At 38.5% G+C, this 12,091-nt stretch overlaps 1 protein-coding gene across 1 annotated transcript in view; it reads left to right on the forward strand.

Annotated features, from left to right (window-relative positions):
• The window catches only part of gfra2b (GDNF family receptor alpha 2b), a 55,754-nt gene that overhangs the window by 12,912 nt on the left and 30,751 nt on the right, over nt 1–12,091 (forward strand). Inside the window, exon 3 of the mRNA XM_055153818.1 lies at nt 7,271–7,348. Within this exon, the coding sequence (XP_055009793.1) occupies nt 7,271–7,348 (78 nt within the window). The remainder of the gene's footprint in view (nt 1–7,270; nt 7,349–12,091) is intronic.

A 12,091-nucleotide genomic window follows, 5' to 3' on the forward strand; every position in this document is an offset into this window, starting at 1 on the left:
GTCTGAGCCAGGACGAAACCAGGTCTAAACCAGGTCTAAACCAGGACTGAACCAGGTGTAAAACAGATCTAAACCAGGACTAAACCAGGACTAAACCGGCCTGGTCCCAGTCTCAGTCCTGGTCTGGTCCCAGTCTCAGTCCTGGTCTGGTCCAGGTCTGGTCAGCCTGCTCAGTGTAGTCCAAGCAAATCCGCTGTTTTTCCAAATGAAAACAGACACAGAGGACACCGCACAGCCGCACTTGATCCTTCTGGAGTGAATACTCCAAACTTGAGCGACCTGGACGCGCAAATGAAGTGAATGACTCAAAAAAAATCAAGCAGCAAACTAGGGGCGTTTGACGCGATTTATTTGTGCCATTCATGTTTGGTGTGAGCACAGCTTAAGTGAATTGATTTAAAGTGAAAGAATTTATGGTCCAGCCCTAAAGTCGACTGAAACTTGTAGCATGTGATTTATCTCTGTGTTATTAGGGAACCAGTTGCAAATGCGGTTTGTAATTAGGCATGCTCACAGTGTAATGGAGCCGAACTGCTAAATGTGCCTGTGGGGAGCAGTGTGACCAACTCTGCTCTGTATGTCTCTGTATGTCTGTAGTATTTGTGTTTGTCTGGATCACATCATATCCTTGTGCAGTGCAATTCATCACTGGGAGAAGTTCTGACCTGGTGCTCACAACAACTAAGTTTACATCAAAATGCAATGCTGTAATTAAGACAGTAATGGGTCCATACTAAAATAAACATTTGAATCAATTCCAAGGACACATGAGTTTTTTCCTCTTACTTATTACATTATACCCATATACTCTCTATTGAACCATAACAACAGCCAGCCTATTACTTAAGGGATAACTCTTAAACAATAACAAAATGTGTATTATAGAATATTTTCAGAAGTTTTCTTTCTGGCAATTGTTTGCTAAATTGAAGTCTTCAACAACCCACCAAAATTATTGAGCTACATTTTGCTCACTATGATTTTTCATTAGTGCACACCTCCAGACACTACGAGTTCAGAGTCTTTTGTTTGAACTTGACCCCATTCGGTCTCATCCCAAAACCTTTTTTACCAGACCCACCTTGGTCAAAATTATGTAGTAATTATATTCTGTTAAACGTGGTGCTATAGTCGCATCCATTATCACATAATCATGAAATTTGGAACAAAGAGTACAGAGATGATGAGGAATACAACAATATAACATCACTGGGGTTTACGCATTTCTGTTTCAAATTATTATACCATTTATTAAAAAAAATAAATAATGCATTCTCAAGGACAAATCCTCTCCATAAATTAATTGATAGTGATTCTCGTGGAATTACAGTTTCATATGTAAATGCAAAACCCAAGATAAGGTCTGTATATAACAGAAATAAAGTTCCATATAGCCAAACAATTGATGCTGATATATGAAATATTATCTTAGTGAAATTCAGGTGAAATGTTAAAAGTGGGGCATTGGTCAAAATCAGAAAATAACATTTTACCTTAGCCATAGACTTTGGACCGTTTGTGGCAGTGGATTACATTTTATTCTGAATTTTTATCCTTGTCTATTGTCTTTTTTAGACAATATGCCTTATATTTGTAAGATATGGTTGTGTAACATGAGTTTAAAACATGATTTAATTATGAGCTAAGATCAGTGGCCTAATTTTATTACAGTTCAATTACTCACAATTCATTGAAGCATAATCTTGTATTCCTTAGTGAAATGTATCCTAATTTCTGTGTATTTTAATTTCATATGGTCTTGTCTCAGGTGTAGCACTGTTGTCTGAAGTACAGTAGGTAATAATGTTGTGTACGACTCTTCCTGTCATACGGATGGGTGGTGAAATCTGCTATAAAACCCTTGACAGAAAATGACCAGATAGCATTCTTATTTTTTATGTTCTAATACACTGAACATGTCTGAGGTACTTGGGCCTATTATGTTTTTTTTACTAACAAAAAACAGGATGGCCTTTCAAACTAATCTATTATGGACATGTGTCAGTCTGCGTCTGGATAACAAGACCATTCCACATGCATAATTTATGACAGGATTATGAAATTTTGTACAAATTATAACTGACAGGATGGGTAGGATTATTAAATAGCATTCTTGAGTGCGGAGTTTTTAAGTTTTCAAACATTCAACATTTTATAGCCAAATAAATATAACTGTGGTGGTCTGGCTCCCGGACTATAATATTAAATAGTAGAATGTCTGGTCGTCTATTAAATCCCGGAGGGTTAACACTTTTATTGTCACAGAACTGAATAAAAATAATGCAACTTTGTATTCATAAGATCTGGTGTAAAATGTACTGAAAAATGGACAGTGTCTGGCCAGCTCCACAGTCCCACTCAGTCCCATTCAGTGCACAGTGGCTGCGGTCCATATTACCTCAGGTGAAAGTCATTGAGTCCCATTGAAGAAGCTTGTGTGGATCTCAGCCTGTGCTTGGAGCTGTGGAGCAGGTCCAGCTGTGTGTGAGTTAACACACCTGCCTCACTGTGAAGTCTAGAGCAGTCCAGCACCAGACTGAACAGACCAACCGTCCCCACAGCTCTGAATGGTTTTGTTACATAAATCATTTTTGAATTGATGAACGGACTATTTTAAGGCTCTTTAACATGCACGCTGATATTTCAACTATATTTTGTCTGTTAACTGGTCCGTGCAAGCACCTAATCACAGAGGTGCTTAGAGTTCATCCTGCTAAATTGCACAGTTAACATCGACATTGACATTTAGCATACAGTGAAATAAATGACTAATTTACCAGTCTGACTAATGACCGATGTGTTTAGCATGCAAGCTAATGAGCAAGGTAAGTATTTAGCATGCAAACTAATGAGTGAGTTGCAGACTGATTAGTATTGCTCCACAGAGAGACAGCAGTGTTCACTGTTTACCCATCTCATTCTCAGCTCTCTTCTCACATAGACAGGCACACAGCCGTGGCTGTGGACAGCATGTGTTTTCACACAAGCGAATACATTGTGCCAAACTCTTTGGTTTCATGACTGATGATCTAAGTGTTCGTTTAGGTGACTGCGAAAAAAAAGGATGATGAACCAATGACGAATACTCTATTCTTTTGGTCTGAATGTTTTTATTTAGTGTTGAAAATGACAACAGCATTGATGCTGTAGCTGAGCCTATCTTCCTGAACCACGCCATCTTTTTAGCAGCTTTTTGTACTTGTACTTGGAGAAGATATTGTAATGAATCAGTCTAATACATACACCAGAAGCAGATGGCTTCAGGAGCAAATTGTGTCAACAACAGAAAAATGGCTTATAAATCAGATGCAAATTTTGAGTAAGGTGTTTGTATGGCAGAGTTTGGGATCAACTGTCCTGCTCCACTGCACTGGCACAAGGGTTAGAAGAGTGCGGAAAGCCTCTGATTTGAATTCATTAGCTGAGTTTCAAACTAATACAAGCTCAGTTTACATGAGCTGAACCAAATAGAAAAAAAAAAGCTAAATCAATGTCCATTGCCATAATGACAACATTGTTGGTAACCAGGCTTTTGGCTAATGGGTTTGTTTGGCATAACAGTCCATATCTATTTCAACTAATAAAGATGCAAAATGGACTATTTATGCCAAAAAGAGGCATTATGAGTCATTTGGTCCTGTTTGTGTGTCAACTTCACTCATGTTAAAGCCCTGAGTTACGATTCTTCCCACCTCGTGACCACAGTCATTTTATTGATTAGCCGTGAGCAAAGGCACTTAAGTGGTCAGATTTCGGTCTTTATCGGCTCATTCTGTATCCTGCTGACGGTACACTACCCAGCCTCACACCATTGTGTGTATGTGGCTACAAATAGTCCTGTATACACCACTGCTTTGTTTCAGATAGAAGGTGTGGGGCTGAAGACATTTGGTAATATGTGTTTTCTCTGCCAATTCTGCATGTGTGATCTTATTGAGGTGGAAATTAAACATTTAATCTAGTAATGCTTCTTGCAAGTATTTTGCATTTAGAATTACTCCAGTGTATAGTAATAGTATAGCAATATAACTCAATAGCAGAAGTAAAAACTGCATTTTATTCAAAATTGACATTAGTTTTTAGTTAGTTTTTTTTACATTAATTTATTTTAACTTAAATGCTTCTATAGTGTATAGGTCTATAAACTCTCAAATACATGCGTGTACAAAACTGGTATGAACAAACAATGGTGATAGATAATCCTGGTCCAGCATAGACTAAAGCATCAAAGACTGTGAGTATGTGGGTGTGCTGCAGGCCTGATCCATTGTCATTGATAATTAAATAAAACAGTGAAAGAAGGATGCAAAGAGGCACTTTCTGGGGCCTCACAAGCATCATTACACACATGTATGCACACAAAAGATGGCCCACACAGCACATGCACTGCACACATTTAAACAAGGCTTGTTATAATATGCAGTGCAGTTCTCATGACTAGACTTACATTTACTTAAAGAGCTGCCATGACACTTCTGTGTAGTTTAGTCTATCAGAGTCCACACAGTCTCTTGCTCTCTTGTAATTACACAGATGTGAGCCCCAAAGAAGATTTGAATCAAAATCATGTAATGCAATCAGTACAAGTTAGATGACACTTAACAATTGTGCCACAGTTGTTTTGATTGAAAACATGTGCTGTCTGTGCAGACAGTCATCAGACATGATTATTATTACTGGCATATGTCAGGGATGTGTCATGCAGTGTGCTGTGAAACCAACTCTGTGAAATATTACACCATAATAAAAGTCTATATTGTGAAATGAAGACTAAACACTTACATCTGTGGTTATAACAAAGGATTGTTGTATCGCTGTAAACATAAGGTGTGGAGAAGACAGTAAACAGCAAACAATTTGGATGTAGATCGCAGGAGATAATTGCAATATCAGCTATGGTAGACCTGGGGGCCATTGTAGGGACAAGTACATAATGTATTCAGAGTCACAGACACTGTAATAATATGTTGTGGATCAGCCTCTCCATTCAGATCCAGACACACAAGTACTATCTGATCACAGCTCATTCTTCACACTTATACACAAAGACTCCTTCTAGAAGCTGGCTATCCCATGTACTTACAAAGTGCAACCACTAGCAAAATGAATGGGTTGACAAGGAAGACACAAAAATGAGATTTTTCATATATTTTCACTGAGCAGTGTGAAGCACATGTATAGCTTCAGGTAAATTCCCATGACTACCCTCCTTGCACAGCTTACCTCCATTTACATACTCTGCTGTCACACTCATATGGTTTTATGGAAGCTCATAATCTAAGAACATGAGAGTAATAATTAACCTTGTGGTGATACGGCAAACTGTGAAATGATTTAGTACAGAGCTGCTGCAGTCCTGGGGGCTGCATTTAAAATGGCTTCCAATCACAAATCTATTACCTTTCATCCAATAGAATGGGACCACATCAAGGGAGCATAGGTAACCTTGATTACCAATAAAAGATTATTGGTCATCTTTAACTCCTCATCTATTTATGAATGAGGGATTGATGATAGGACCATGGGCACAGATTTCCACACTTCTGTCCATCAATCATTAACATAATGTTTTGTATTACAATAAATTATCTACGCAACCAATAAAGCCCCTGTATACTGGTGGCTTCATGTCTTGTCTTTGCTCTCTGGATAGAGAGCACACCATGATAAATACTACAGTGTAAGTGGGTTGGTGCTGGCCAGAACGCAGTGCTCTCCACTCGAGTCAGTGAGCAGTGGGAGGTCCCGTCACTGCTGAGTGCACACAAATGCTCCGAAGTGGCCTATGATTACACTAAATTTTCGGCCATTCTCCATCCTCAGTATTGGCATAATGCGTGGTGCAAAGATGAGAGACAAACAGAAGTCGCCGATAGGCCGTACTTGGCTCGGCACGCTCTGTTCCAGTCGATGCCAATAAAAGTGTCACGTCGGTGAATGGAAGCAGGAATAAACCACTTTTTAGCGTGTTTACCTGAGAGATAAAAGAGTTGGCTGTTGTGAGCTATAATCCTGTGTCCATTTGTGCTAAAAGTACAAAGAAAACAACCTCTTTGATCAAGTGCTTTTAGGTGGAAGTTAAGCCAAGGCGTCAGTGTTACAGAGGTATTTCTAGAGTCACTTTGAGACTTACAAATACGTGCAGAAAGTTTAGAGAACCCATTTTAAAGTACTGTCAAAAGTATGTGTGGTTGAGTGGATATTAAAGATATAACAGTCACGTCTTCCCAAGTTAATAAAACAACACCCCAGTACCTCCCCAGCATTTCTGATTATAATATTCAACAGAGCCAACTTCCCTAAGAAGCTGACTGACAAAGCAATTAATGTGTGTATGAGGAAGTGCTTCATTTAGCCTCTCACAGCTGCCCTCTGGTCTTCTCATAGAAACATGGCTCCCAATATGTGCCATTGGTCCTCCATCCACCACTATTCACTATTCACAACCACTTACAGGCATAGTGTCTTGCCCAAACATACAAGAACAGGTTGCTGCTAGGATAACACTGTTGACACTTCATCATAACAATTCACGTTTTTGAGATATTGCACTCAGCTTGGTCATTATGAATATGGAGATAGGTAGGGATGCACTGCTATGATACTAGGATCAAATATCTGTGCCGATATTGAAAATTTTGGCGGGTTGGACCTTGATTCCAAGATATTGGTTCAGTCGATATCCCATTTTGGTTTATAAATTATCATATGTTAACCCAGAATATTTTTGAAAGTTGTTCTGCTGTTACTTTAAATCATAAACAGTTATGAAATTCATTCATCATTTTTTTAACCACACTCATACTTGGTATCAGCAGATACTTAAAGTATCAATAACGGTATCACAACAGAAAAATCTGTATCTGTGCATCCCAAGAGACAAGTCATACTTTATTAAGCAAATGTTTTATTTTACTGACTGTTTTATAAGCCCCTCCATGTTAAATGATTCATTAAAATTAACACATTTCACAATAAAAGCCAAACAATTTTTTGTGCCATTCTCAGACAATGTAACTGGTCATTATCAGCCATTGTTATGTCCATTTTAATCAGACTGCCCTGGTATGCTAGTTGCTCTGAGCATTTATTGCTCCATTACACTGTGAAGAGCACAGTGTTACTTCTCATAAACAAAGTACATTCTTGTGCATCTGAAATATTCCCTGGCTCACGGCTTCAGAGTCGACTTTGAAGGCTCGTTCCCTGTAATAGCAGATGGCTGAGAGTGAATGTTGGCATTGACTTGCACTGTTCTCTTTTGCCACAGGAGAGGAGTTTTACGAGACATCTCCCTATGAGCCCTTCCACTTCTCAGAGGAGTTCCAGCTCGCCTCCATCATCTCAGGTACACATCAGATACTTAAATGTGCAGTGCATGTAATATGCGCTAAGGCAGTTTTGGGAAATGTACAGATACCCCTCTTATTCAGTTTTTTTCTTCTTTTTTTTCTTCTTTATTTCTCAATGTAGCCACCCTTTGCTTTATTGACTGTACTACAAACCCTTGGCCTTCTCAGAATGAGTTCCTTGATGAAGTCTCCTGAAATGGTTTTCACTTCACAGCTCTGCCATGTCAGGGTCAAGGAATGTCAATAGTGCAAACCTAGATCCAATGTAAAGGGTGGCTATTTTGTATTTTTTCTGACCTAAAACTAATTTATTCATGTTTATTACATTCCATGTGTTTATTCATAGTTTTTCTGTCTTCAGTGAGAATCTACAGTGTAAATAAGCTAACCAATGCCATCAGATTCACACAGTAGTTATAATTAGATCAAATTTATTATGATAAAAAATTATGACAAATCTCTGTACGCAGACACTAGGAGTGAGGTGTTTTGCCCAAGGACACAACAACAGCATTTCTCTGTGGGAGTTGGAATCACATCACTTCCTTTAAATTTGAAACTATCACTAGACCCCTGTACAATTATGATACATATTTACAACAGGTACTTTCCCAACAAACAAAGTAGTAATTATTAAAACATGAAAACCTGCCTTATGCACCTGAGCTTGAATGGTTCTTTGTGTAAATACCTACAAGGTATTTTTAAGTGTAAAATCTTCACACAGTCTGGTAAATTAGACATAGGACTTGATGTGAGGTATGAGTGCTAACAAACAGGGGAAGAGAAGGTACATGACTCACCTTATATTGGCTCATGTGCATGACAGAAAGTAAAATGGCATTACAAAGACAGCAATTTCAGACTCAAAATACATCTTACAGTTGTTAAAGCATCTCTACATCAGTTCCTTATGCTGATATTTGTAAATAGAATGTATACATGGTCTGCATTACATGGCTAGCTCCTGGGCTTCCTCGTCTGTTGAAATGCCATATGCTCAGAGCAGTACATTGTGATTTAAACTGAGTGCATCAGTATGAGACGCAGAGGTGTGAAGGAAATAGCCGCGCAAATTGGTTCCTGCTCTTTCAGATTAACACAACACAAGTACAAACGTGGTCAAGGTGGGTAAGCTGTGACCGATGCTACTTCAAACAGACTTCCTCTTCCTGCCTATCTCTGTGTTTCATACAAGCAGCCCACAAAAGCAGCAGACACCCTGATGGAGCAGAAGTCCTTGTTTATTCCATATAGCTAACCTGATACAAGTGGTTTGTGGCATTTGTTGTTGCTTGTGGTGAAGATCAAGTGGATACATTACTGGAATAGTTTTACATAACACACTTTTTACATACAAATGATTCAGGCATGGGCATTTTTATCCATGAGTTTCAAAATTCAGAAAAATTGGTGCTGTTGCCATAGTAATTAATAATTCAAAACATGTATCTTTTTTTTTTTATCTTTTGTTTGGTCAAAAGGCCTCAAAAAGAGCATGTAGGCTTAAGTGATCTTAGCTGATAGCAACAGTAACTGCCAATGCCAAGATGATTTTATGGGTAACAGTTGAGGTTGTAAATGAACAGTGATAGTGATATAGATCTGTATCGCTCTCTCTCTCTCTTTATATATATATGTAAAATAGGTTATGATTAAGGTTATGATTCGTCTCCAGAAAATAAATGCTAGTCAATGTAATATCCCCAGAAAGTATGGAAACCTGTAATGTGCGTGTGTTGTGTGTGTATGTGTGAGTGTGCTTGAAGAAAGCGATAAGGGGATAATATAAACTGCTAAATGGCAGTGGCACAAAAAAGAGCTGTGGAACATTCAAGTATGTTGGAGACAGCAATGGCTCAAATTGATTGGGAGAGAGGCGACGCGTGACCGAGTATTTGAATCCAGTGTGTGTAAAAGAGACTCAGCACACATCGAAAAAACAAGTGTGGGCTGACTTAACAAACGTACCCTGGGAAACTGCTACATGTTAACACCCATTAAAACACCTTCACTATTTACCTCCTTGGCAGCATGATGAGCCTACTTTTTGTTAATGTTAATAATAACTTATGCAAAATATACAGGTGGTGAAAATGATTTCAATACACGGAAGACACTTCTGACAGCATTATAAGAACACTGAATAAAATTTTCTTTATATATTTACAACAAGTTGCATTATCTTTAAAGGTAATTATTTTTCATTAGGGTTTATCACAGCAACTGGTGATGTGGCTGCCCACATTTATCCTGTAAGACTTATCCTTGGTTTTCAGAATGATGAAAAATTAGGACCATTGCCATAGCAGTTCATTTCAGTGGTGAAAAGTCCTCAAAATGTTGCCTATAGAAACCCATGAATGGACATTACCACTGTAGCTTCAGTGTTGGAAATAAATCATGTGGATTGTTTCACCATTCTATAATTTAAGATAAAACTAACCTGCAATTATTCTTAACAAATCACCTGGACCACTAAAAGTCTCTCTTTTACCACAGTATGATTTTTTTAAAAGCATTTGGATATAGGCAACTATTTGGTTTCAAAAGTAAAAGCTTATCCATTCTTTCCATTAGTGTCTCCACATAGACTAAAAAAGAAGTGAAATCATGTTGTTTGTTTTGCCCATGTTGTTGGCTGGCCATCACAGTGTTATTGTGCGCGCTCACTTAGCTCTGACAGATCACTTTAGCTCATGATGAGGCTCATCACTCCAGACAAATGCCTCTCCTCTCCATTCCTCATCTGCTGATGTTTATCTGTGCAAGGCTTCATCACATCTGCATTCATTAGACCACTGTGGGTGTCAGCTGCAGCCATGGCCCTCAATATCCACTGTCCAAGCAGCCACTCAGAGCCTGTCTGTAGCTGTTCCAAGCACCATCCATCTACATACACCGGGCCATTCTGCAATTGTTTTTATTCCTGCGCAGATAAGATAAAATAAGTATTTGTAAGATCACAGTCACTGGAAGACAAGGGCACTGAGGAGGAGAATATTTAAGAGAATTGAAGAAAGACACAGAGAAATATGAGACGCAGCAGGCAGGAAGAGTGTGTATGCAGGTGTGTATGCGTTTGTGTGTGCGTGTGCATCTGTGAGTGTGCGTGTGTGTGTGTGTGTGTGAGTGTGTGACAGCAGATAAGCTAACCACATGAGAACACACACGACTCACAACCTCTTTTTTGTATCTTTGTGATAGTATGGTCACTTCTACTACTTTTACCACAGAGGAACATGATATTAGATACATAATATATTCTGCAGTACAAAGTCTACCAGAAAGTATTTTTCCCATATTTTAATGTACATGGTGCCTGCTCCTTGACGAATGACAGGTGAAGGTGAAATGGAGAGCGTTGATTATTGTGTTACCATAGCACCCCGCTGTGATTGGCATATGGCATTTTTATTTTTATATTTTTTACCACCATGAACTGTTTGTGAAGTTTTGGAGCTACAAACATCATTGAAATATATTACATTTTGTAGCCCAATTTCACAACAGGTTGTCTCAAATGACTTCCCCCTTATCTTCCAGAAGAAAAACTAAAGCAGAAACCTGCAAAAGGGCTTCGCAAAGAAAAACAGACTATCCACAAAATACATCACGAAAAGTATAATTATCTCACAATTTGGAAATAAATTTTACAATTTACTTGAAAGTGACTTGCAGCTCCAATTCAAAATGTAATACAGAAAATGTATTTCATGAGTTCAGTAGATGATACATGAGAATAGCTTATATAGGCTATCACTAAAAACATATCATGGTGTCATCATATAAAACAGTCCATATAGAAACTATGCACATTTAGTTGTGAAAATGTCTTGTGAGAAAGTCTGTGGATGCGAGTTGCATCTCCAGGGAGTCTAGTGTGAGTAAGGGGCAAATATCTCCCACTGCTGCCCCCTGTGGATCAGTTCAGTGATGAGGTGAATAACAGTATTATTAGAAGTTCGACTGCAGGATCTGAGCTCCGGCAGAACTCCTGATGTAGCACGCATGAGTCATTAAACTGGATGTGAGATGTATTCAGCATGTCACCTCAATGTCAAACCCACTGAGCACTGCACCGCCTGTTCTCTGTCACCAAACTCTCTGCATAATTACACTCCATGTGAAAGTACTATGTCAGAGGAAGTACACGAGAACACCATTTTACATTTTGAGTCAAATTAGCTACTGCTCTGCAATACAAAAAGTAAAAATTTTACTTTTTGGGCAGTGAATGTGCAGGTGTTGGTTAAAGCATTACTCCAAATGTGTTATCCAAAACAAACAAACATTCTGAGTCTGTTCCAAGTAGGACTGACTGGGCAATATGGTGATAAAAATCTAGAATCTGCGATCTGATCCCTGTGACAATACAATATTCACAATTTCTCTATTTAATCCAACTCTCTGCTCAAACACACACACTTTCCCACCCAATTCTCCCATTAGTTAATCTCTGTAAAGCTTTATATGAGATTTCCAGTGAAAAAGTGCATTGGATTTATATAGTGTCTTTCAAAACACCCAGAGCACTTACTGTATTCCTGAGGCCTCTCCCCTTCCAGTGAGATGTTAATCTGAGCCTTATTTTAACACAAGCTAACTCAAGCTAACTAGCATTAGCTAATAGTTTGTTTTAGTTTTCCCAGTAGTCATGCGCACCTTTTTGTTGAAAATCAAACAGGGTTCTCAATGCTTGTATCAGTGCCCTAAAATGTGTTGTTTAAATGTTTACA

Source organism: Boleophthalmus pectinirostris, unplaced genomic scaffold (genome assembly GCF_026225935.1).
Source record: "Boleophthalmus pectinirostris isolate CB_2022bp ecotype Guang Dong unplaced genomic scaffold, ASM2622593v1 HiC_scaffold_18, whole genome shotgun sequence".
Taxonomy (NCBI): domain Eukaryota; kingdom Metazoa; phylum Chordata; class Actinopteri; order Gobiiformes; family Gobiidae; genus Boleophthalmus; species Boleophthalmus pectinirostris.